We start from the raw sequence: 27,394 nt of genomic DNA, 5'->3' as shown, positions 1-27,394 counted from the left end.
TTTAGAGGCAGCACAAAAAAGATGCACACGTTTTTGAAATGACCACCAGCCCTTTACATCATTATGGAAATCGGCTATGAAGGGAACGGAAGATGAAAGTTTGGAGAAGTACTTAAAAGCTTTGATAACAAGTTTAAAAACTCTGTGCAGCCGGGCAACATCCTGCATGCTCGCAGTCCTTTTGAGAAACTAGTTCTGGAAGCATATTTTCTGATTTTTTTCTTATATTTTTGCAGCAGTAGCAGTAGAGTTTCTGTGTGCTCTCATACTCTGCGTTTGTGCGTGAGGAGCGGCTTGTTCCTCATCCGTCCTGATTAAGAAGTTGATTGTCCTTGAGTGATGTTTTGGACACGTGCCATCAGCACAGCGATCCCTCTCCTCAGCGTTATTGGCTTGACAGATGACGGCTAAATATAGAGCTTCACACACATGTTCATGTACAGTAGACATACACTCACAAAGTCAGCTGACAGATTCACAACATAACAACTTCTGAAGTTTATATCAGAGGTTAAAGTTCGGAATTGTTTCATTATCAAGATTTAAGCCAAGTGACAATATTTGTTAGATTATTATTATTATCTTAAATCTGATTGGCCTTAGTTTTTGTATGTTGTACATACTGCGCTCAGTATTTGAGATGATTTGCTGCCAGTGAAACAACTGAGAAATCTGTTAAAACCTACATTAACACAAAATAATGTATCAAGGTTAGAAGGATTTAGTTTTTCAACATGAGCTTTTTCTGTATTTTTGTCTGTGATTCAGCTGGAAAAAGGTGATGTCATATACTGCTGATCACCAAACTGATTTTCTGAGTAGTTGACAGTCCTAATGATGCAGAGCAGCTGAAATTTTGAGTGTTTAAGTCATACTAAATAATACTGCAGAAGTTTTTCTCCTTTAACTTTGCCTTTTTGGTTATAAATATTTAATGTTGTTGAGGAAAACTTGCGATTTCAGACCAAGGGGCTTTAAAGTTGGGCTGTAACTAACAATCATTTTCACCATGGATTAAACATTTTCTTGATTAAAGATAAATCACAATGTCTATGACAAGTCAGAAAATAGTGAAAGGTGCTAGTGATAAATTCCCAAAGACCAAGAAGATGTATTCAAAAAGCTTCCTTTATGGGGCTAAAACCCCAGAATATTCAGTTTAAATCAGACACGCCAAGAAAACTAGCAATTCATTCCTTTTAAGAAACTTTAATAAGCAAATTTTTTTGGAGTTCTTGCTTGAAAAATGAGGAAAATATTTTTTGTATTATCAAAATAGCTGCATCTAGGGCTGGGCAATATATTAATATTAAATCTATCCTTTTGGGTATCAACTTTTTTTTTAACAACAAATAAACTAATGCACAACATTACCCCTTAGCCGTGGCAGCAACCAAATCAAATTATAATACATAATATTGATTCATGATATGAGACTAGATATCGTCTTAGAGTTTGTGTATCGTAATATCTTTATTATCTGAATTTCGCAACATTAAAGCAAGTTTACCAGTTTTAACTTTTACGCACTGATTCAGACACAAATCACAGAGTAGTACATGAAAATCATTTGTTAATTCTGTCATCTTCCCGAGCATGTCGACAGCCTTTCTAACTGATGTCTATTTGACGAGACATTTCAAACAGCACTCAGGCAGCTTTATTCAGATCAGTGTTTTTATCGCCTGTCCACACGGAGCTGCGGCTGAGGTGAGAAAGCCACTGCGGTCCAGATGGAGAGACTGAGTAGGACGAAGAGGAGGATGGGAGAAAAGAGGAGGCAGCTGTGGCAGGGGGAGCAAAAGGAGAAGAGGTAGAGAGATGAGCGATGACACGATGAGAGGAAGAGGAGGCGGTGTAGCAGGCAGGATGACAAGTACTGCGGTGATAGTTCAGCTAGCTCGGCTCAGAGTGTGTGTTGCTGCGTGCCGGCTGAGGTGGGGAAGAATGACAAGTATTTGGGACGTTTTCCAGAGCTCTGGTTTAGTGGAGTCAACCGCTCTGAGCTGGCGAGGGAGAGAAAGAGCAGAGAGGGCGGCTGAAAAAGAGACAGAGAGAGAAAACAGAGAGAGAGAGCGACAGAATGAGAGGAGGAGGGACAGAAATGTACGCGCATACAAACCTATAACAAGTTTCTGTACATCAGTGTATGTTTAGATGATGGATGGGTGTTCTTTCCCTGTTTTTTCCTTTTCTGTTCCCCTCTATCTCTGACGCACACACACACTCACACACACACCCACACACTCAGACACACACACCAGGATAAGGCGGAGGGTGGAGCGGGTCATGGCTACAGTCATTGTTGTTCTGGCCGACAGACTTCCTGTTCCAAGCAGCTATGACGCCCATCACCACAACACAGCTGCATCCAAACTGGACAGGAACACACACACACACACACACACACACACACACACACACAAACACACATACTGACACACTGACACACACAACTGCTCATTCATATCTAATCGTGCACAGATTCATACCTGTGGAACACTTCATCATCTCTTTTCACACACATAATTACACACAAACACATGCACAGATTAGAAACTATATGCACACACACACACACACACACACACACACGCACACACAAACCTTGGCACTGAGAACCTGTAGTTGAAGCCATATTTAAACCAGATGAGCAGAAACCTGTAAAGCCTTTGATTATGACCCAGTGCAGAGACTGAGAAACACGTTCCAGCTCGACCACTTCCAGCAACTCAGTAAAAATGTCTACAAACATCTGAAACACGTCATAAATCCAAGGATTTGAAAGCTTTAAAATGCAGGGGAATATGTTCTGAATGAAAGGAAAATTAAAAACTTTTCATTTGGACTTGATTTGTTGTTTGGCTTCATTTTGCTTTTTTACAATCTAAAAATAAGGCTTTGATTGATATTCAGATGCCTCTTAATCAGTCTTTAAATAGTCTTAAAAATGTTGACAAAGGAAGTAAGATTTTTTTTGGATGTTGTATTATAAAATCTGAAAAAAATATCTTTATTTAAAATATTTTTCACGAATGATTCTCACATTAATGTTACCCAGATCAGGATAGTGGAACCAACAGCACTCATATTTTGCAAGGATGCTTTAAGCAGAGGATCTGCTGTTGGCTAGCTAGCCATGGGCGGATTTTCAGACACTGAGCACATTTGGCAAATGCAAAGGGCCCCACCACCTCTTCTAGATACCAAGACACAATGACTTTGAGGTGTTTCTGTGTCTTTTTTAGTCTTTTTGTGTGTTTCTTTGAGGTAGTTTTAAGTCTCTGGTTGGTACTTGTTGATTTGGCATTTGACATTTTGTAAGTGAAGGCCAGGGAGCCCCATGATTCTTTGGGCCCCTGGATCTGTGCCAGGTAGGCCCCTTAAATAATCCATCCAAGCAGCTACCTGTCATTGTACCCTGGATAACAAGGGGAAGCATAATTAACAAAAACTGGCCATTTAGTCAAGATTTTGAGATGGCTGAAATTGATACAAGACAATGCAGACAAGGCTCTGAGTGTTATGCAGTGTTTTTTCAAATGTTAAGTGGGCTGTACTTGTAAAGCCCTTTTACACTACATGTCACATACACCCATTCACAGACAGGTCCTACCTACCTCTGAGCCACAGCTGCCCCCAAAAAGTCACGTTTTATGTTACAATAAACATTAGCTGTCCCCAACTGCCCCTAATCCAAAATAATTGATTTTCTTTCATCTTTCTTTCTTTCATTTTCTTCATGTTTTTATGCCTTCGGGCTGGTGACAGCTGTGGCTGGAGGCATTTTGCTTTTTATCCGCGCATTTGTCTCAGTCTCATGATCAAGAATGCCTTAAGGGAATTTCTTCAAATTTGGCACAAACGTCCACACGGACACAGCAATGAAGTTACATATTTGTGATCAAATTTCACAGTCACTGTGATCTTTTCTGATTCTTGTGAACACCATATCTCATGAACACATTGAGGGAGTTTTTTTCGAATTTGGCACAAACATCCACTTGGTTGCCCAACTTGAAATTGTCCTGATTGCTGCCAGGTTGAAAACTATTTGTGAGGCATCCATGTTGTCACAGACACAGATGTAAATTGTAAGTGCAACTTGACAACTGCAAGATGGCAATTCTTGTTTGTTTTGTTTTTCTCCAACTGTAGTTATTGTAGAATTGGTTTTAATTTCATTCATAAAATTGTCTTAAAAAGCCTTAACTCCAACTTACTATAAGCTGGCAGAACCTTATAAACATAAACTCAAAGATTTACTAATACTCTGAGACATCCAGCTTTTTTCTCATGCATATATTGCTGATACTCTACTGTTTTTACTCTTTTGGGGGTGGATTTAGTTTGACTCGCTGAAAGGTGTGGACAGATTTACTGTTAGCCGGCTGTGTATCAGAGGTCGTAGGAGTGATTTGATGAAAGAAGAAACACAAATACATCTTTTAGATGTTGTGGTGAAAACGGGGAGAACGATTTCTTGTTCAGATGTTTTTATTTCAGTTTTATGAGGTGCACTGGTGAGCAGTGGTTTGTTGTTATTTGACTATTGGACACCCACGACTGTTGGAGCTTCTTCCAGCCCGTCGTGGTATTTCACTGAAACCCAAACCTACATTTTCACTCTCCCCCACTTTAACTGCACCCCCCTCGGTATTGTCACACCAGCTATTTTCCCCCAGGCGCTGGATTTACCAAAATCTTTTGTGTGTGTGTGTGTTCTGGATGTGCACATCTGGTTATGTGTGTGTTTGTGTGTCTGTCTCTTTGTGTGGCCATTGAGGTTTGGCTGCCACAGCATTATAAACCACCAGGCCTAATTCTCCCTCTGTGGGCCTTTTTCTGAATGTCAGGACTTTTCTCAAACAATTTCCTGACAGTGACCCCCTCCCCACATTACTGCCTCAAACCCCCATTTATTGGGATTTTGTCCCAGAAAGGACTAAATGAAAGGAATTTCATTGATGGTGGTTTACAGTGTTCCCACTGGTCAAGGACCTGGTGGAATACAGTGAAATTGTGAAAGTTGTTTTGTGGATTTGGCAAATTGTTGGATAAAGCAGGATGGTTTACAGGAATTTAGCAGATTTTTTTTTCCTCCAACATTATTGTATTAGCAGTTTGGTTTTGAGTTGTTTTTCCACAGTTAAACCAACCACAGGGATAACCACACCGTTTACCCCTTTCAAAAACTAACATTAACAAATAAGGCAGAAGCAAGATTTTTTAGGTTAGGGATGTGTTCCAGATTATAAATCGAAAAATCAAGATTAGGAAAAGTCTTCAAGAAGTCTTGGGGCATGTTGGGGCTTTTGAATACATTTTAGTGGTGCTTTGTATTGATTTGTATTTAAGGGCTGCAGCTATGATTTAATGCTGCAGCCTTGATTTAATGCGACGTGTGATTGGCCCACTACTGCAGCAACTCTAACCCTTACAGTCTTTGGTGAAGTTGAGCACGTTGCATTTTACAGAGTTAGTAGTTCAGTGCACAGAAATGCCACCAAAATATTTGAAAGCATGGCTATACTACATGCCAGAAGTAGAAAAATGCTATCACAATAAGTACTCTGTTGGTAGCTGTATCACTTTTAGTGTACTGGCCTGAACGTGTACATACAGTATGTGCTTTCATTACTGTAGTGGCACAGATTTACTACGACTGCTGTATTGGCTGTTACTCCGTTTATTTCGGTCCAGGGAAGTTAAGTCTGGTTGTCTTTAGTGTCGGGTGGCTGCTTCTATTGTCATCACAAGATGGCTCCAGCCCTCCACTGTGACGTGTGTGTGTGAGTAATGTGTCCAGACAGGCGAAGTTGTGCTAGTGTGTATTTGCTATAAATGTGTGAGAGTGTCAGCCCGTGTGTGCGTGTGCTTTTGTGTGTGATTAAGTGAAGGTTGTGTGCGCCCATGCAAGTGTGTTAGTGTACTCTATAATGTGTGTGTGTTGCCGACTCAGCCTTTTCCAGCTAGCCCCTTACTCGTCTAACCCTCTAATCCCCATAATCCTCCTCTCCCCCCCTCTTTTTTTCTCCTCCCTAATTTCTCCTGCTCCCTTCCTGTCTCCCACTCCTCTCTTATCTCTGCACATCCCTCAGTCTGTCTCTCCTCTCCTAATATCCACTCGCCTCTATATATAGGTGCATAATGTGGTTAACTTCACGTCCATTTGTTGTTGTGCAGATTGAATCCGCAGTGTATTTTTGACTCCTGCTTTCAAATAAACTGTTGGGCCATTTTTTTTTTCTTGTTTACATCGTTCAGTGAATCAAGTAACGATTTTCCGGCTTCCTCTTGCAGGCTGTGGAGAGAGAGCAGGTGGACAGCATTCAACCGAAGCTGCAGCACATCAATGCAGTGGGTCAGGGTCTGATCCAGAGCGCCGCCAAACACACCGACACCCAGGCGCTGGAGCACGACCTGGAGACAACCAACCTCCAATGGAACTCACTCAACAAGCGGGTACGACTCCACCCTACCCCCCTTTCATGGGCTTTTTGGACTTATACATGCAGTATTTTATATCAACTTTGCCTCTCTCCTGTCCTCAGGTGGCAGAGCGGATCGCCCAGCTGCAGGAGGCCCTGTTGCATTGTGGGAAGTTCCAGGATGCTCTTGAGCCCCTGCTGAGCTGGCTGAGCGACACAGAGGAGCTGGTGGCCAATCAGAAGCCTCCGTCTGCTGAGTACCGCGTGGTCAAGGCCCAGATCCAAGAACAAAAGGTACCAGAAGGATAAAATAAAACCATCTTTAGCATCAAAAAGCACAACTGATGATTCAAGAAAACATAACTGACAGTGTAAAAGATCCAGTGTGTAAGATTTATGGAGATTTATTGACATCTAGCTGTGAGGATTGCAGATTGCAGCCAGCTGAAACTTCTCCTGGATAGAATTCTTTAAGTGTTATTCAGTGTTGATTGTTCAGGAGGTTTTTACTGGAAGCCGAATTACCTGCAGAAGTCTCATCCTCTCCAAAACAAACAGACCAAGTGATTAAACTTGGTCAAAACAATGGATTAAACAGTTTCACATTTCCAATCAGTATTTTTCTGATGATGTTTGGCTGGTTGCAGACAGACTGTTATCCAGACGTTCAGGAGTATTTTACTAGAGGCTGCAGAGGGCTCCTCCTCTCCAAAACAAACAGACCAGATGATTAAAACCGGTAAAACTGAATCAAGCAGTTCCGTGTTTCTCCAATGCTGTTTGACATGCCGCAGTTGGGCCACTAGCCCAGCACCTGCTTAGCGTTTTTCTCTGGTAACTTAAAATCCAGGAGCCAAATTATGCTCTCAAAAACAAACCCAGTGACTTAAATGGGTAAAAACACAGAACGAAGCCGTTTCACATTAGAAAATAAGTGTTTTTCTGACCCTCTGTCGCAGAGGGGCTGCTAACTAGGGTGGCCGAAACAGGAATGGTCTTATCCAGAGCCAGTGTTTGGTTTGTCAATTCAGGGCTACTGTAGGAACATGGTGATCTCTGTGTAGATAAAAATAGCTCATTCTAAGATAAAACAAACACAGCATTTCTTATTGTTAGGTGATTATACACTAAAGAAACCATATTTATTATATTTTATGCCAGTTGTGACCACACATCCCCTTAAATCCCACACGCTGGACCTTTAAAACACCTTCCTTTAGGTCATCAAGAGTCCATTTTGATAAGAAGTGTTTTCTTATATTCAGTGTCTGGTCAGATTTTCCATTTTGGGGGATTTTGAGCGGTGATCATTGAGCACAGTTTTAAGCTCCTGCCACCCACATCCTCCTCTTCTTTCTTTGAAGTGTCCTGCCAGCTTCTGTTGCATTTTAATTTTCTGGATTATTTATTTAATTTGAAACATTTATCGTGACAAACAGGTCTTCAGTGTATCAAACAGTTTGAATTGAGACATTATTGATATTCAGATGTCCTCATTGTCCTTCAACTGCAAACAATAGATATTTGAATGACAAGCGCACACACAAACACACAGTCAATGATCCGTCTGCCTGGCATCCAAACGGCCCCAGTTGACCGTCTGCCAGTCAGACTGGCATAAAAACAGACACACACACAGACACATGCATGGTGGATTTGTATTGTTTTCAGACACACACACTTTCCCCCTGTTTATCCAGCATACACTTCCTGTGTTTGTGCACATGAGTGTGCTACAGTCTCGACCAGCGATCAATCTCATGTGTTTACATCCGTGACGGAGAGTTGTGTCACGGTTTGGCTGAGAAAGAGAGCGTAAACTGAAGAGAAGTGCATTCCAGGAGCTGAACCGAGCTGTTGGCTCAAAGCAGACAGAGAGACTATCTGAGCAGGAAGGAAGTTTCTTCATGTATTTTGTTTTCTAATCTTTAAAAGGTTGGATCCCTTGTGAAGTGAACAAGTCTGTTTTGTATCTACAGTTTGAAAACTGACACCTACCCTTATTAAAAGTTTAATAAGTCATATAGAGCTAACCTGAGGCCTTTGATGACATAATGATAACAGTTTTAATGACTGATGAACTTTGTGTGAGGCCTTCCCCCCCAAAAAAGAAGGAAGTGTTGGTAATGTTAATAGGGGTAGATTTTGGTAATGGTGAAAAACATGTCGTCCTCTATTGTAAAAAAAAAAAAAAAGATAAATTCTCCCACGTGATTTACTTGTTAAATGTCTTAAATGTGCAGGAAAAATGTCTCTCTCTCAAAAATTGAGGGTTTAGCTTTTGATTAACCCTTTGAAACTTGAGCAAATTGGCTTGATTTCTTTGAAAAACATGTCAAGAAGACAGTGAAAAACTTACTGAAATTACCTGAAACTGGAATAAAAGGAAAGAAAAAAAAGTAACAGAAAAGTACCTGTAAAATGTGTTAAAATATAAACAATAAATGTAAATATATTAATTTTGTTGTTGTCTAATTTTAATAAGAAGAAGACGAAGAAGAAGAAGAAATTAATTGATCGAAAATGTCTTCAAAAATTATAAATAAAGTTAGCAGCCCATAGTTGCTGCTTAGAAGTGATTTGTATCAATAACTGTGTGTGTTTCTTCACTTCCAGCTGCTCCAGAGGCTGTTAGATGACCGCCGGCCGACGGTTGAGATGATCCGTGCTGAGGGAGAGAGGATCGCAGCCACAGCGGACACTCAGGACCGAGAGAAGATTCAAACCCAGCTCCAGAGTTTGGCAGAGAGATGGACGGACCTGATGGACAAGGCCAGCGGCAGGTGAGTCTCCTCTATAAGGTGAGGAGTGTCTGGATTTATGCGCCTCGATCTCTGACTTTTGCTGTGGAGTGAGAAAAGAAATGGGAATTTCCCAGTGGCAAATACTGAAAAGGCAACACAGATAAAATCACAGAAAGCTAAAAGTTACAGATTGGTCTCGCTGTAAATATGTGGTTTTGGAAAGTAATTGGCGGTGCTCCTCAACAGCATGTTATCTTGTGGTTATTTCCTGTTTTCCTGTTTCATCTGTGTGTGGCTCCATCAAGCTCCACTGTACTTAAAGAAAGAATAGTATCATTACTTTTGGTTTCTGTGGTCTGACAGAGATTTCAGCAGCTCTTCTGTTCACTCGGGGAAAGAAATTATTCTTTGGGGAAAATTGGTGCACACTCGCAAAGCTCAGTGAAGAGGTTTGATATCTGGGATGACCTCGTGTAAAGCAGTGTGATAATATACAATGTTCATAAAACATTCATGACTGACAACTTTCCGTAAGGCGTGATATAAAAACGTTTGTCTCTGGAATGTATTACACTGTCTAGTGTATGAACACTAACAACATAAATATTTTAAGTCTTTGCACACGCAGGCTGCTTTCTTTGTAAGCACACTGTGAGAGGCTTCGGTTGACAAACTCACTCACACACACACGCAAAAAGACTTGACATGTTTTTTTTGCAAAACCTCCCTCTCTCCGTCCATTTCAAACACACAACAATAAAGCATATTATCAGTTTATGAAATTCTTTAAAAATGTAATAATAGATCATAAAAAAATCATGAACATTTAATAAACTGTGTTTATTAAAAAAAAAGACGACAGCTGTATGACACAAAATCTGGTCCAAGTGGAGCAAAAAAAATCTGTGAAAGCAATAAAAAACCAATAAAAACTCTTCTCCTCTTCATCATCATCATCTCTTCGTTCCTCGTTCTTCAGGCAAAGGCAGTTGGAGGAGCTGCAGGTTTTGGCTCTTCAGTTCCACGAAGCCCTGGAGCCGCTGGGCGAATGGCTGAGCGCCACCGAGAGACGCCTGAGCTCTGCTGAGCCCATGGGCACCCAGACGGCCAAGATCACCCAGCAGATCGTTAAGCACAAGGTACTGTTTGGCCCCTGTTGTTACAGAGAGCCTCGCCTCATGAAAAGGTCACAAAGGCCAATTTTTTTGATGTGCATCAATGAGCAATACCCCCTCCTGCTTGAGCATTTTTTGGATTAAGTCCACAGAATAGCAAAAAAGGTGAAAAATGCAGATATAAATCCTCTCAATCCCACCTTTTTTGTAGACTGAAGGGTAAGAGGGAGGTTGAGTTTTAAGGTAGGTGCTCCCATTTGTCAGCAAAAAAAGGCTAAACACAGCACATTGCTCAGTCAATAGATTTAAAGTCTTCCCAGAGAAGAAAATACTTACAGACTTAAAAGACTTATTCCAGAAAAGTTTGAACGCTGTTTAAAATATAGAAATTTAAAATGGAATGACTTTCAGATTCTCTTCGACATACAGTGGGAAAAATAAGTATTCAAAACGTCAACATTTTTTCATTAAACAAACTTCCAGTGCAGGTATTGACATGAAATTTGGACAAGACACTGGTTTTATTTCAATAAAAGTACACTTACAAAGAAATCATAACATTTCAATCCATAAAAAGTTTGTGCTATGAAGTGGAATAACACAAGAAGAAAGTATTTAACAAGCTAAATGAAATGTATTAAATACTTTGTTTATAATAAAATCAACAATAAGTATCCTCAGTTCCCAATTGTTTACTGAGTATTGTAAGAAGAAAAGGTGATGTAACACGGTGGTAAGAATTCCCCTCTACGAACTTTTTGGGAACCTTTGTTATCTTCAAATTCAGAAAGACTGTAGTTTTACAAAAAAACAATTAAGTTCATAAGTTAACTTTCACTATCTTATTTTTGTACTGTTCGATTGAATAGTCCAATTTAACAGCCCCTTTGATCTGACGGGTGATAAGTAACACAGAGATTAATTCATTAGTAAACACACTTACACACACGGTCAACAGTCTTGATTAAATGCCCCTGCATTTAATCTAATCCAGTGTAACTCAATGGAAATATGCCGGAAGAGAAAGCACGAGACATAAGATCCTCAAAGCAATCATTTACAACTCAAAACATACCCTTTTACAAGTCAATTTATTGTTTTACTCATCCTTAGTTGAGTTTTTAGTTTTCATTTTAGTTTTGTCAAGTTTTTTTTAAGTTGTTTTAAGTTTTCTGCCCATTCGTTCATTCATGTTTATGATTTTCTGTTATTCTATGATTTGTCATTTGCATGCTCATATTTTGAGTTTTTATCCATCTGTATTTCTGTTGTTTCGTTGTTCTCTCCTCACTTGTTTTCACCTCACACACACACACACACACACACGCACGCACACACGCACGCACGCACGCACACACACAACTCCCAGGCGTTGCAAGAGGACGTGTCCTGCCGCGAAGCCGAGGTTGACCACCTCGAGGCCCTCAGCCAATCGCTGAACCCGCTCAGCTGCGCGGCCGATCGTGATTGGCTACGCGAGCGTGTGGGAGCTGTGAAGTCGGGTCACTCTGAGCTCACTGATTGGTGCTCCAGGCGGGCGGGCATGCTGGAGCAGGCGCTGGCTAATGCTCAGCTGTTTGGGGAGGAGGAGGTAGAGGTGCTGAACTGGCTGGCTGAGGTCGCTCAGAGGCTCAGTCAGGTCTCCGTCCAGAGCTACCAGCACCAGCTGCTGGCCGAGCAGCACAAACACACTCTGGTACGACTTCATGAGCACACTGAATGACAGCTCAGTTATTTCTTCTTAACCACAAGAACAGTAGTTTGTTATTAAAGCTCTTCTCTTAACATGTGTAATTAAGAGTGGTGAAAGAAGTACCTAGATGTTTTATTTAAATAAAAGTATTAATATTACATAAAGTCCTACATTCAAAGTCTTACTCATATAAAAGTTCAAAAGTAGTCACATCAAAACATACTTAAAAGACTTAAAGTAAAAGTACTTTCTATGCTCGATGTCCCATTAATGAATCATATAAAAGTTGACTCTGAGAAGTCATGGGACTAGAGGTAGAAAGTAGCACAAACTAGAAATACTGAAGCATTTAAGTGCAATAATTGAGTCAATACTCTTAGGTACTTTCACTATTTGTAACAATATGTAATTATATATAGAGATTTATCACTTAAGTAGCCGTGCATGACATTAGACACCATGCATTATCTATATTTGATATTAATATGATTTGATCATCTGTGTAGTTTAGATGACATTTTTTGAACAGTAAATAAGCAATGTACGTTATTGGATTTAGTGCCTGGAGCCAAAAAGTAAAATGTCTTTTTTACACTTGAGGTTAATTTCACTCTCCTTCTCCCTTCAGTCTCTAAATGAAGAGATTGTGAGCAGGAAGAAGACAGTGGACCAGGCCATCAAGAATGGACAAGCCTTACTCAAACAGACCACAGGTAATCTCACACTCCTAATTTAACCTGCATCTTTTTCCTCTGGCCTCCTAAAAAGATATTTGATACAAAATAATTGTTTTTTTTATGGTCATTTTGTGCTGGAAGGTGTTTGGCTGGTGTCATCAATATGAACATTTTAATGATAAGTAACGCACAGTGTTTCCTTTATCCGATAATTACCGTTTGAGCAGGAAAATCTGTTGAAGAGTGACATATTTAAATCTCTGTGGTCATGATGACGTTTCCTAGCTGAATGTGATGTGATCAGGTGTCATTGACAAAATCCGTTTGATTTTTTTTGAAATTGGACTCTGCGAGAAGCAGTGTGGTTGTTTTGAGCTTTTTTTGGACACCTTGTTTGTATTCATTCCTGTTGCTTGCTTTTAAAGCTTCAAAGCTGATTCATGAGGTTATCTTTATGATACCTCCTTATTTATCTACAAAAACTTAAATAAGGTAGCAGCTGGCTGCAGAAAGTCTCTGGTAAATGACCACTGCTGCTAACAGTCTGCTTGCTGTTGGTGATATCGTCTGTTATTTTCAGAAATATAACAATATAAATTGTGTATTTAAGAAGTACAAATGTTGGGAGAAAGTGAGTACTCAGCCGTCTCCAGTCTGATCTCGAGCTCACAGCAGACAGATTTGTGGTTTGTTTACATGCCTCAACAGAAGTGCACATTTGACGGATTCAGTGTAGACATAGAGCATTCGATGTTAGGACACAGTTAGCTGAGGGATTTATTTTGTGTTAACAGGTTACATCAAGGAACGTAGGCTAACATAATATTTATTTTCAAAATGACATTATTATGCCTTTGGATTTATTGATAGGTTTTATTGTATTTGGAGCATAATGTATTAGTAAAAGTATCAACCTTTAAACAAAAAATGAAAAAAGATAAATCTACGCGCCTCAGGGATGCTCTTCCTTATGTAGCCTGCCCATCAATTGTTTTTACTTTCAGTAATAACTTGATATTTGAAAGGAATTTCTCCCATTTCTCTGGAACATTAAAATCTTCCAGGACACGTGGCACCATTTTTTTTCCTAACAGAAACCATAGTAACTAAAGTAAAACAGTCTGTGTATTTAAAATCTTATGTTGTGAAGATTAGTGAGACAGTCATGAGAGAATAACTCTAAAAAGAAACCAAAACACTGTTTTCCTTCAGTTGTTGTAGATTCACATCCAAACCACACATTTTTACATCAGCGGTGAACCAAACTGTAACATCTGGTTTGTGTCTCTCTTCTCGTGATATTAGCCATGCTGACTGCTCACACTATTAGAGAGATGATTGTCGGTCGACCCCATGAATACACTTTGTGTGTGTACTCTCATATTTAAATGGTTAAATAAATGGTGTGGCTGTGAGTGGTATGCGGAAATGTCAACCCGAGGGCGCTGAGAGATTTTACAGAACATGTGATGAATTTTTAATATTAATATTAGAATTATTACCCGAAAATTAGAAATGCAAGTTAAAAATACCCCAAGAAATTACAAGAAAAATAGAAAACTAGACATTTAAGAAGTTGGCCTTTCTCTACACACTCAGCGCATGATATACTGTTTGATCCAGACTGATATGATTTTTTAAAACACATCAGGACAGTCTGTGACCTCACCTGTGTGTCTTCCTGCAGGTGAGGAAGTTCTCCTGATCCAGGAGAAGCTGGACGGCATCAAGTCTCGCTACGCTGAGATGACGGCCGGCAGCAGCAAGGCCCTCCGCACCCTGGAGCAGGCCCTGCAGCTGGCCACAAGATTCGCCAGCGCCCATGACGACCTCAACCAGTGGCTTGATGGCGTGGAGGCGGAGCTCAACAATGTGGAGCCCGACGCCACACCTGCATACCAGGAAAGACAAAAGGTGGGTGGAGTCTAAGATAGATATCCATTTATTTTTGCAGTGATTTTGAAGAAACCTTTTCTATAAAGGACACTACGGGTGGGAATCTTTAGGCACTAGTGTCCTTATCACACCAAAAAACAACTTGAAACATAAAAATTAAGATAAACGGTCCACAGCCTTTTAATTTCAAAAGGATACTGAAATAATTAATGAATTCATTCATTTGGAAGCACCTTACAGTCTCCTGCGTTGTTTTTAATCTTATGTCTGCTTCGCCCTCAGCTTGGGAGAAAGCCATGAAGACAAAGTCAGGGTTTTTAGGTGAAATCAGACTGAGCAGAGAGTTATTTTCATCACCACAGAGTTGTGTTAAGTTGGTAATTGCTGTAGAATGTGTTCATCTGCAGGTCTAGTTTGTTAACATTACGGTCTGATTACTGCTCCACTCTGTTAATGTTAGTCTCGGGTTAGTATACTTGTATTTATACTGTCAAATGTTATTATTTTGACATGAATGAAAACACGCAACTGCTGCCTTTTGTGAATATAATTTAAAAAGTAGACTCTAGCAAGTCGGCACTGTAAACTGTCCGGCTGCTGCGCAGCGCTTGCTTCTTTTCTTCTGTCAACATTACATTATTAACTAAGATTTAGACAACTGACACTCGTGAATCAGTGCCGAATTGTCCATGTCCGCATCACGATGCATCTGAGAACCAACACTGTAAAAATTTTTCACTAAAAACTTGACAGCAGTTTGGAACGACAGCGTGAGAATCTATAGGCTGCATCTGTTCTCTTGCACTCACACATTTCATGGCTTTGTATTGTGAAATCAGTTCTTCTTTTGCATTATTTAGTTTTGTTTCAGCCATTTAAAACAAGCGACTCCTGCTTCAGAGAATTAGCGATTGTGCACTTGAGTGACTGTGTGTAACCAAATTTAACAGACTTTATTATCTAAATGTTATCGATTTTCAAAGAGGATTTTTTTCTCATAATAGAAAGAATAAATGAACATTATTTGGAAAGAACTAATTCGATGACAGCTCCTGTCTGAAATGACATTTTCAGACGTTCCAATATCAACCCACCCACGGTCACCATAGTAACACTGACTTCCTAGAACTCAATAACAGTTTGTAAAAGCGATTGATTTTTTTCCCATTTAATTTGTTGCTGCCACCCAGTCCTTTCGCTCTACAATGACATTTTAGGCTTTTTACCATTTAATAAGCTTTCACCACATTTGCTCCCAAAAAGTAACTCAGCACTTGGCAGCAGTAAAAATGGTGTGATATGGTTGATGCCATTCAGACAAGTTAATTTCAGCTTCACATGCATGTATGACTCTGTCCTTAAGCAAATATGTCTACTTACTTGTAGACTTCGTAAATCTAATTCTTATCTCTCACTTTTTCAGGAGCTGAAGAAAGTGTCGGCCGAGAAGCGTCTCGTGTTGGACACGGTGAACGAGGTGGGCAGCGCTCTGCTGGATCTGGTGCCGTGGCGAGCCCGCGAAGGCCTGGACCGCCTGGTCGCTGATGCCAACCAGCGATACCGCCAGTCTGATGAAACCATCACTCAGCGGGTGCAGCTGGTACAAGCTGCCATCCAGAGGTCACAACAGGTACTGCAGGCAGTTAAACCTTTCTGTAAACAGAAACATTCCATCAGATGAATCTATTTTACTGTAAAAACGCTAAACGCTAACTCCTCCTTTCAGTACGAGGAGGCAGTAGACGCAGAGCTGGCATGGGTCGGAGAAACGGAGCGTAAACTGGCGTCTCTGGGGCCCTTGAGCCTGGAGCCCGATGTGACAGTGGCTCAGATGCAAGTGCAGAGGGCTTTCAACATCGACATCATCAGACACAAAGACACGGTGGATCAGCTGCTCAGCACCAGAGACGACATCCTGGAAACCTGCAGCGACGCCCAGAAGGACGCACTGATAGTAAGTGACTGATGGAGAATAAAGAGAAAGAGACTGAACATTAGAAATTTAAGGTTGCAAGTCACCCGTGGAAAGTGCAGCAACACTAACATCTTTGTGTCTTCATGTTTCTTCCTCAGGTGAAAACAGATTCTCTGAGTGCTCGCTATGACACAGTGAGTCAGAGCCACAGCGAGCGGTTCTCGGCTCTGGAGCAGGCCCAGGTTTTGGTCACTCGCTTCTGGGAGACCTACGAGGAACTGGAGCCATGGTTGGGCGAGACCGAAACCCTCATCACCCAACTGCCACCTCCGGCCATCGACACCGATGCTCTCAGACTGCAACAGGACCAGATGAGGGTAAGAAAGATTTTCAGCTTTCCGATCAGTCAGTATTGTATGCACATCAGAAGAATGTTATTAGAATATATATTTTTTTGAAGTTTGGGAAAAATGTCCAGAAAACTATATTTGTCATTTTCATTATTAGAATTTCAAAATTATTTTAGCATTTTTAAGCAGTTTTTTAGGCCATTTCTTTTTTCTTCTTTTTTCAGTTACCTGTTTTTTGTTTATTTGTTTGTTTCTACTTTTTTTGGTAATTTCTTGCTAATTTCTGGGAAATTTCTACTAAAGTTGCTCATTTCCTTCTTTCCATTTTTTTAAAAGAAATCAAGCCAACTTGTCCAGGTTTTAAAGGGTCTAAGAATAAACTGGACAAACAATAAAACATCCAAAACCTTTGTATATTTTCACACGTTCTTAATTTCCTCTCTATTTCTCCACTGCCTCTCCAGCTGCTCAGGGAGTCGATCGCAGAGCACAAGCCGCATATCGACAAGCTGCTGAAGATCGGACCCCAGCTGGCTGAGCTCAGCCTCCAGGAGGGGGAGACGGTTACGCAGCGCTACGCTGAGGCCGAGAGACGCTACCTGGCCATCAAAGAAGGCGTCAAAGGTCGTGCAACATCTCTGGACGAAGCAGTTTCCCAGTCTGCGCAGGTACGTCACAGAGGAAAGATTGTAAACTGTTTAATGCTTGAATTGGAAAACATTGTCAGCAGCAGACCTGGGTCTAATAAGTTTATAATTTAATCTAGTTGGGTGCCAGAAAGTCGGAAGGCTTTCTTAAAGGTGATTTAAAGTGCATTTCGTGTTTGAATTGACCTAATTTGCTAAATTACGCACCCTTTTACGTGTAAGTGCAGAGTGAAAAATTTGTAGATTGGAGCAAATTTATAAATGCTGTTTGGCCCAGGTCTGTTTACAGCTTGTTAGATGGTGTCTGCAGCCCCAGACAAAACAGGCTGATGTGATTACGAAGCAGCATGAGGCCTGTGTGTGCGTGTTTGCGTGTGTGTCTGCTGCTCGAAACTAAATGTTAAGAATTTATTGTGCAGAGTCATGAGTTTGGTAAAAGCTATCAGCTAAATGTTATTTTAATTTGCCATTTTCTTTACTTTGTGTTTTGTATATTTTAGTTTATATTTTATTAATAAGAGCTAACACAAACAGAATGTACCTCGAAAAAAATGCATCATTTAGACTTTTCTCCCATCACATTCTTTTATTGCTACTTTTCTTTAACTTTTCGTTTCATGTCATGAGACACCATTAAATCATTTGTGTAGCAGACTGCGAGTGTGTTGCAGCCGTCGATATTGCCTGACAGTGTGAACTGTATGCATGTCTCTGATTTAACTCATTGTATTGTTTCTCCACCCTCCGTCAAATCAATCCATGTATCGCTCCCTCTCTTCCTCCACCTGCACTTCTACACTGTCCTCATCCCTCACTCCACCCTAAACCACTCCGACTCTTTGTCTCTCCTCCCTCATCCTTTAACTTTAATCTCCCCCATCATCGTGTGTGTCGTCCCTGCAACCCTCCACCATCCCACCCCTCGTTCATTGTGGATGTGCTGTGTGTGTTGCCCCCCCTCCCTCCACCATCATTTTCTCCATCGTCACTGCTCACTGCATCACCCAGCTGGTAGAGGTAAGACCACGGACTGACATCATCGAACTGGCACTCAGGCGGTGGTTACATCACATGATTTGGTCGACTAATTAAAATGAATCAATACTAATATCAGTGTACATACTAATCAATCACTAATCTCACCAGACAAAGTCTTAATTTATCCAGTTTGTTTGTCTCAAATGATAAAGGTTGTCTGGTTTATTACCGATGAGAAATTTCTGTGCGCTGATAAAAGCACAGATTGAGTTTTTCAATCGAATATATGATCTACATGATGTTCTAAACCATGTGTCTGCCAACCCTGAGTGACAATAAAACTGAAAGAAATTTGTTAGGAAATGTTCCTTTTTGTGTGTGTTTGCAGACTTGAGTTAAGCCTTGTCTAAGGCCAGAGATAAACTTGCTTTTAATGACGTGTTTGTGTGCACATGACGGCTGCTTTACGTCTCCCACATCCTTCTGCAGCAGCGGTCATGCACAAACTCAGAAATAAATCAGGTCAGCTGAGGCAGTGATCTTTTTTAAGTCCCATCTTAAAACAAACTTTTATTGGAGAGGCTTTCCCAATTTCCTTTGAACTCACTTTTATTTCCACAGTTTTTATAAAACAAATTTATTTCATTTATAATTTGTTGATTTAAGGTTTTAGCTGTTTTAGTTAGCTGCCTTGTGAAGCACTTTATAACACTTTTTTGAAAAGTGTTTTATAAAAAAATATTATTTTTATTATCATTATTTTCTGTAATGGCTCAGCTATTTCTCTTTTTGTTTTCAGAATTAACAATAGAGTAATCTTTGCGTGTTGCCTTTTTTGTGTACATTATGTAAATTCAGAAGCTCTACAAAGTCTCAGTTCTCTGAGAAGCTCTATAAAGTCTGTGCCCTCCAGTAACACCGGTAATACGTATGCAAGTTTATGAACAATTATGTTCACGACACAGCTGGTTATCTACCTAAACGCGTGGTTAAAAAGCAAGTATATCTCCTGCCTAAAACTGAGACATGCTCTCTGGTAGTGATTGTTTTTGTCTCAGACTAGGCTTGAAAACGGTCATAGCTCTCCTATGTATTACAAAAGTATTTCCCTTGTAGTTAGATGAGATTTGCTGTTGTTTGATTTCTCTCAAATGCATAAAAAAACCTCAGTTCACTATAAATTGTACCATGTGTACTCCCTCGTCTGTTAAGTCTCCCGAGTCCTTCAGAATGAACTGAACTTTGTGGATTAGCAGCTCCCTCTTGTGTGCTAAATCAGCTTTGTTATACAGACTGGATGGCATGCTGAAGGTGCAATACAGAGATATTAAATACTGTAGAAGATCAGTACGTCTGTTCTACATCTCCTGTTGAAATGTGATGTGAAATGAATATGAAAAAGCCTAAAAGTTAATGCAGTCTGCCACAGATGGCTGACCACCCACATGATATCTCAGTATTTCCCACTTTCAAAATGTCACCCAGCAATCAAAAAACCAACCCCAGCCCCCTCAACACACTCTCTCCTCCTCCTCCTCCTCCTCCTCCTCACAAACGTTCTTCCAACTTTCTTCAGTTTCACGACAAGATGGACCCCCTGTTGGAGACCCTGGAGGGGGCGGTCCAGCGGCTGCGGCAGCCTCCTCCGGTGGCAGCCGAAGTGGAGAAGATCAGGGAGCAGCTGGCGGAGCACCGAGCCCAGGGGCTGGAGCTGGACAAACTGCTGCCAAGCTTCTCCGCTCTCTGCGCCCGCGGAGAGGAGCTCATCGGACGAGCTGCTCACGACGATCCTGCCGCTCAGGGTGAGTGAGGTGGTCATTTGTGAGGTGGCGTATTCCTTTAAAGAGGGCTAAGTTGACACCACTTAACATTTCTATAACTAAATAACTTAAGTGCTGCCCCCTCTTGTTGTAGGTATTCAGTGTTTGTCTATTATTCGCTGGCCCTAACTGGAAAACAGTCATGAAAAAAAAAGACAGTCGAAGCAGGAGTGTGTCAGAACAGTTACATAACTGTTATCTGGGTAAAAAATATTAAAACTTTTGGGCTCCAGTCCAACTAGTTCACTGACTGAACAATCAACCGACTACAGTAAGTCACTGTTTCACTGGCACAAATCCAGCGGGGAGACCTTGTCAAATTTTGAAATGGAACAGATTCAGTAGTGAAACTGCATATTTCTCCCGACACCACCACGTGGTTAAACAAAACACACACACACACGGGTCTTTGTTATATCGCCCTCTGAAGAACTTTGTGCTCCGGTTCCCTCCACGCTTCATGAAAATGAAAAGCCTCACTGTGCAGCGATAGTGGGAGTGGACTGATAATGAGAGACTTTACTTACCAGTCTGGACTCTAAATACGAAAATTCAAACAAAGACAACATTATTATTATTATTATTATTATTATTATTATTATTATTATTATTGTTATTATTATTGTTATTATTATTGTTATTATTATTATTATTATTATCATTATTATTACTCTGCATAAAGAATGACCATGAAGTTTTTCCCATTATGATTAATGAGATCCCACCAACCTGTTTAAACTCTGATTCCTCTCCACTTTCAGCTGTTCGTACCCGCCTCCTGCGCCTGCGCTCCCTGTGGGATGAGATCCGGCAGCGGGCCGAGGAGAGGGAAGGGAAACTGAACGACGTCTTAGACCTGGCAGGAAAGTTCTGGGCCGACGTGGCGGCGCTACTGAGCACGCTCCGAGACTCCCAAGACATCGTGAAAGAGCTGGAGGACCCTGGTGTGGACCCCTCACTCATCAAACAACAGATTGAGGCTGCTGAGGTACGGAGGGCGAGAGGGAGGGGAAAAAATTTTAAAAAATTCAGTACCTTTTGGGGTAATTTTTCTGTTTGTTTGTTTTTTTCCTTTCTTTTTTCACATTTTCAGATAGTATTCTTGTAATTGTTTTTTTTTTGTTGTTTTTTTTTACAAAGTTATTGCAAATTTTTGGGTCATGTCTTTTTAAATTGCTTATTGCCTTCTCCCCATGTTTTTGCAGACAATCAAAGCAATTTGCTCAGGTCTCATTGTAAAATAACTCAATACGATGTCTCTCTATTCTTCCAGGCCATTAAAGCAGAGACGGACGGTCTGAGGGAGGAGCTGGAGTTTGTCAGGACCCTCGGAGCTGACCTCATCTTTGCCTGTGGAGAAACTGAGAAACCTGAAGTCAAGAAAACCATTGATGAGGTAAGGGATCATCAGTGGCACAGTGTACATTTACTCAAGTACGAAACTTAAGTACAGATTTGAAATACTTGTAATTTACTTTAGTGTTTCCATATTACATGTAATATTATATGATCAGTTTAACAAATATTACACCTTTTTATAAATTAATCTAGGGGTGGGTGATATATCAATTATATTGGAAGTATCGCTACACTCAGTTGCAAACAGCAACAATTTTACATAAAGAGTACCTTAGATACTTTTACTTGTTAGGCAGTATTTTTATATTGTGTTAATACAACATTTACCTGTGTAAGTTGTCTCAATTCTTCTCCAATTGGAAATCAAGAAAGTTTTCTTGTCAGAAGTCCATCATTTGTTTCTAAGAAAGATAAAGATATGTTTTTGTTTTTTCAGGTATCTGCTGACCCACTAAAATGTTTCCTTTCTCTCCCTCACAGATGAATGCTGCCTGGGAGGGCCTGAACCGGACGTGGAGAGAGAGGATGGAGAGACTGGAGGAGGCCATGACAGCGTCTGTGCAGTATCAGGACTCACTGCAGGTTTGTGCATCAGAGTTAGTCTGTGTTTTTACATTACTGTGTCAAATCATACTGCTCTTGAGGTGGTGTTTTAGTGTCATCTGCACCAACTTTAAATCAAAATATTTTCATGTGTTGTGCTGTTGATGTAAGCTTTTTTTCTGCATCATTTCCAGTCTATGTTTGACTACCTGGACAACGCAGTGATCAAACTGTGTGACATGTCGACTGTGGGAACTGATTTGGGAACTGTCAAACAGCAGATTGAAGAGCTCAAGGTTGGCAACAGTCTTTACAGTCTATTTATTATTATTATTATTATTATTATTCTTTATTTTTCTGGACAGCGATTTATAGTACAACAAATACATCAAGACAGACATTTAAATTTCCCCTGCTGTTTAGATTTTTCACAATCTAAGAACTTTGTACATTTTGGGAGAGACAAAGTACACATACAAAGGTCTGTAAATATTTCAGGGGGGACTTGAGAGAAAAATAGAATAGCAGTCAGAGTAGAACAACAAAATAAGGTAATTTGTCTAATATCTCCACAAATCCAATGAGCACACTTTTTGGAGGCGAAGACAGAAAGTCATTTTTCCATAACATAAATATTATCACTAGATATATCCACTACTTTATTGTTGGGGGTTCAGGAAGTAAACAGTGCCTTGTGAGGGCTTTTACAGCAGAATTTAAAATACCAAACATATTTATCAGGGTTCTTTGCCTGAAAATCCTTAATTTTTCATATAATTTTGATCTCTTGTATTATCCTTATTATTACTTTTAATGGTTTAAGTTGTCAAATACCTCAAGATTGATGATAATTCTGGTGGGAGGTTTGCAGAACTAACAAAACACTCTCCTCCCTCCATTCCCCCTGAGCAGCAGTACAAGGTGGAGGTGTACCAGCAGCAGATTGACATGGAGAAGCTGTGCCACCAGGGGGAGCTGCTGCTGAAGAAGGTGTCAGACCAGACGGACAGGGACATGATCCAGGAGCCGCTCACTGAGCTCCGACACCTCTGGGACAACCTGGGGGATAAAATCACCCACAGACAGGTAATGAAATCACACGTGGCTGCAGAGTTAGAGTCCACATCACTGAGTTACACACTGATACTTGAGACATTGTTCTGCAGCTGACCTCCAGCTCCTACCCCAGTGTTTCCCATGGGAGTTGACGGTGTTGGTCTTTTTTCGGCATTCTGGGGGATTTCTTGTATTTGACAGCTGCTTTTCATCGAAGTCCAAATATTTGTGTTCCTTTTTTTAAGCTCGAGCTTCTGTGCGTTTTTCTTCTTCCACCACAGCACAAGCTTGAGGCTGCCCTGCTGGCCCTGGGTCAGTTCCAGCATGCCCTGTCTGAGCTGCAGGCCTGGCTGAACCACACACACACCACGCTGGACACACAGCGGCCAGTCAGCTCTGACCCCAAGGCCATCGAGATCGAGCTGGCTAAACACCACGTATGTCCTCGTCCATTAAAAACTAAACTGGCTGTTGAGTTGGATGTTTGTTTTTTTTCTTCTGGTTTAGTTTCTCTATCTGATTTTAATTTGATTTGATTTGGTTTGATTTTTTTTTCTTTGTCTGACTGTCGATCTTATTTCATATCCATATAATTTGTATTTGTGTATAAAGTCTAAAAGTCAGTATTTTTGAATTTTGTCATAATGAATAAAAATTCCCCCCCAAAAAATTTAACCTGTTAAAAGAGAGGCTGTTTCTTTCAAAGAGTTTGTTGAATTTCAACATTCAAATCTAATTCAGTGTGTAATTCATTTCTTCCTCTCATTTCTCTGTCCCAGGTTTTGCGTAACGACGTTCTGTCCCATCACGCCACTGTGGAGAATGTGAACAGCGCTGGCGCTGAGCTGCTGGAGTCGTCTCCTGGCGACGAGGCCAGCCACCTGAGGGACCAGCTGGATCAGCTCAACAAGAGCTGGGAGAGTCTGCTGCTCAAGACCCAGGAGCGACAGAAGCTGCTGGAGTCAGCCCTGCAGCAGGTACTGAGAGGAGACAAACAGAGAAAGATACACTTTTGCACACTCGTGTTTGATCTTGGCACTGTTAAATCAAAATGCTGGCCCAGTCTTTTCTCTAAGGAAATAAAGGAAACAAACTGGAACTGATCAAAACAGTTAATGTAACTGACAACTGCAAAACATTTTTGGTAATAATATGCTCTGAATGAGGCGCCCAGTAGCTCAGTTTGTAGAGCAGGCAGCCCATGTACAGAAGTTGCATCCTTGCTGCAGAAATGCAGATTCAATTCCAGCCTTGGCCCTTTGTTGCATGTCATCCCTTCTCTCTCCCCCTTTCATGCCCAAGCTATCCCATCAAATAAAGGCAACAAGCCCAAAAAACAATTGTAAAAAAAGAGAAATATACAGTGAACATTGCATTTGTTGCAGTAGTTGACAATTTATGGCAGTTAATGATTACACTGAAAATAGGAATACTGAATATAAAGTATGGTTCATTGAACTTACTTTTTTGTCATTGAACCTATTAATAATTATTTTAGCATTTATGCATGACTGACATATAAAAAAAATTTCACGTACCCCTTACAGTACTCCAAAATACTGTACAGGTACCTGTTCCCCCATTTGAAAAACACTAACATAAGGGAACACTTAATCATTAAGTGGCATAGAGGCATCACGTTGTCGTAATATGTACCTTGAACAGTAGGTTTGATTGCAGTTGTAGTGGTAATATTTTCATGATATCTTAATGTGCAGCCAAAATAATTGATATATAAATGTCCTTCCCCTCCCTCACTTATCTCCGTGTAGGCTGAAGGTTTCCATGGCGAGCTGGAAGAGTTCCTCCAGTGGCTGAGGAGGACGGAGAGCCAGCTGTCTGCCGCCAAACCAACAGGCGGCCTCCCTGAAACAGCCAGAGAGCAGCTCCAGCAACACATGGTAACAGAGAATAACATTACGCCTCTATGCTCTGAGTATCATCCACAGCACACACAGATACACCTCAGACAGTGCTGTAATGTAACAGAGTAAAAATACTTAATTGCAGTACTTGAATATGTCTTGGAAATATTTAACTTTTTATATTTCTGTCAACTTTTACTTCGACTCCACTACATTTACCCATGGCATCTTAGTTATTTACAACCAAATAGGGAATGAACTGAGAAAGGGAGGAGGGGACAGATGGACAAATAAAGGTACTGGAGTGAGGGAAAACTTTGATTTTGTTCTTTAAATCCTTTAAGTTGTGAAGAAGACTGTTTTATTTTCAAGTATTCAAGTATTTTTGTTAACAGCATTTACTTGCTTCCTTTTACTTTCAATACTTAAGGACATTAAGTATCATAAAATTACTTTTGATATTTAGGTAGATACAGATAGCTGTACTTGTACACAAGTATGGCTTTCTGGTACTTAGACTTTAAAGTGTAAACTTTTACAACATTTATGTCTCTTCTGTCTCATGTAGAATTAAAGTTCTAAGAAGAAATGTTTGGAAATCCCACAATAATTCTATGATATTTGGGGCAAAGAGCAGATGCTCAGAGTATTATCTTACACAAGCTCTCTATTCACACAGAGACATTTGGTGAAGGGCGACTATGAAACCTTATAGCGTCCATTGTTCTCAGCCAGCTAGTGAGACACACCAGAGCTCATCTTGTAGCCGCAGTGTCACTTCATATTTGTGTCTTCTCTTGCCTGCAGGAGCTTCAGGCCCAGCTGACTCAGCGAGCAGATCAGTACCACCGCCTGCTGGATCAGGGAGAGTCCATGCTGCTGGCTCGTGGAGGAGAGGAGGCAGGACCTGGTACCACCCAGACCCAGCAGAACCTGGCCATGCTCCAGAACAAGTGGGCCAGCCTCAACACCAAGATGGACGACCGCAGGGTAAGAATATTTCATTACTGCGTTCACTTCTGTTCTTCACTTATATTCTCCTTATAGATTTCTGTGACTTATTGCTTTGTTGTAACTTTAAACTGAACTTTCTAGGCAAAGCTGGACGAGGCCGTTTCCTTGGCAACAGGTTTCCAGACCTCTCTGCAGGACACCATCAACTGGTTGACCCAGGCTGAACAGACCTTGAACATGGCCCAGCCCCCGAGTCTCATCCTGGACACTGTCCTCTTCCAGATCGATGAGCACAAGGTAGGGACATACTCCACCTAAAAACATTGTTAAGTTGTTCATTAATTTTACATTCCTTTTGGGATCAAATTTTTATATGCTTGAGCTAAGCTTACAACATGGTAGTTGATCTGGACCCTCTGACTGCCATCTTCGGTGTGAAGCCACATGCCTGGTCAGGTAATTCCACTATTGTGATTGCCTTTACCTGTTCACTCGCCCGCCGTCTCACTTTGAGGGACGTCATGCTCCATCTAAAACTAGGAAAGATTAGATCTACTAAGATTAGATCTACTTTAAAGGGAAAGAAGGCTGAATTTGGTAAAATGTGGACCCCAATAATGTCCTACTTTACTAATGTTACTATAATAGAGAATATATTATATGTATATTGGCATGTCAAGTAGGTGTGTGGAGCAACAGGCATAATGTTGTTTTTTTGTTTGTTTTCTTTTCTCTTCTTTTTTCCTTTTTTTATTTATAATGATATAAATTCTTAAAATTTGTTTTCTCTCATTTACTTGTTCGGTTGTGCATTGTTTGTGTAATCTTGTTTGTTAGTAATACTATCGCTGCTTTATTTTATTTTTGACAGTAGTAGCCCACTGGGGGGGTATCGACGGGTCGGGGGATTGGGAGAGGAGTATGGAAAAATAGTGGGTTGGGAAAGAAGAGGGTGGTTTTCTTTCTATTTACATATACTTTTTGTGTATTATTTTGTACATTTTTATATTTTAGAAACTCAATATAGAGTTTAAAAAATAAAAAGATAGTTAAGATGCTCAAACCACTGTTGCATTTCTCCCCTATCTAACCCTGCATTTGCCTGTGTCTGCTCAGGTGTTTGTGAATGAGGTGAACACACACAGAGAGCAGGTCCTGGCTCTAGAGAAGGCCGGCTCTCAGCTTCGCTTTGCCAGCCTGAAGCAGGACGTCGTCCTCATCAAAAACCTGCTGCTCAGTGTCCAGGCTCGCTGGGACAAGTTGGTCCAGAGGTCACTGGACCGCGGCCGACACCTCGATGAGGCCCGCAAACGTGCCAAACAGGTACTATACTGATTGTCATATTACAGGT

The 27,394-nt window shown here is 40.7% G+C and overlaps 1 protein-coding gene across 20 annotated transcripts in view; it reads left to right on the top strand.

Moving 5' to 3' along the window:
* Nucleotides 1-27,394, top strand: part of macf1a (microtubule actin crosslinking factor 1a) — a 281,961-nt gene that overhangs the window by 235,065 nt on the left and 19,502 nt on the right. For 17 of the 20 annotated variants that reach the window (XM_088090424.1, XM_088090426.1, XM_088090434.1 and 14 more), the window contains 23 exons: nt 6,304-6,465; nt 6,555-6,725; nt 9,048-9,214; nt 10,155-10,314; nt 11,660-11,986; nt 12,612-12,696; nt 14,348-14,574; nt 15,980-16,186; nt 16,283-16,510; nt 16,630-16,848; nt 17,286-17,489; nt 20,023-20,248; nt 21,028-21,254; nt 21,540-21,662; nt 22,106-22,207; nt 22,363-22,464; nt 23,081-23,254; nt 23,506-23,661; nt 24,004-24,201; nt 24,997-25,125; nt 25,897-26,079; nt 26,185-26,340; nt 27,160-27,366. In XM_088090424.1, the coding sequence (XP_087946550.1) occupies nt 6,304-6,465; nt 6,555-6,725; nt 9,048-9,214; nt 10,155-10,314; nt 11,660-11,986; nt 12,612-12,696; nt 14,348-14,574; nt 15,980-16,186; nt 16,283-16,510; nt 16,630-16,848; nt 17,286-17,489; nt 20,023-20,248; nt 21,028-21,254; nt 21,540-21,662; nt 22,106-22,207; nt 22,363-22,464; nt 23,081-23,254; nt 23,506-23,661; nt 24,004-24,201; nt 24,997-25,125; nt 25,897-26,079; nt 26,185-26,340; nt 27,160-27,366 (4,140 nt within the window). The remainder of the gene's footprint in view (nt 1-6,303; nt 6,466-6,554; nt 6,726-9,047; nt 9,215-10,154; nt 10,315-11,659; nt 11,987-12,611; nt 12,697-14,347; nt 14,575-15,979; nt 16,187-16,282; nt 16,511-16,629; nt 16,849-17,285; nt 17,490-20,022; nt 20,249-21,027; nt 21,255-21,539; nt 21,663-22,105; nt 22,208-22,362; nt 22,465-23,080; nt 23,255-23,505; nt 23,662-24,003; nt 24,202-24,996; nt 25,126-25,896; nt 26,080-26,184; nt 26,341-27,159; nt 27,367-27,394) is intronic. The other 3 variants (XM_088090432.1, XM_088090433.1, XM_088090423.1) reach the window with 1 other exon arrangement.

Source organism: Plectropomus leopardus, chromosome 17 (assembly GCF_026936395.1).
Source record: "Plectropomus leopardus strain MGB_pleo_1.0 chromosome 17, ASM2693639v1, whole genome shotgun sequence".
In the NCBI taxonomy this organism is placed as follows: domain Eukaryota; kingdom Metazoa; phylum Chordata; class Actinopteri; order Perciformes; family Serranidae; genus Plectropomus; species Plectropomus leopardus.
This window is presented reverse-complemented; position numbering and strand designations above follow the sequence as displayed.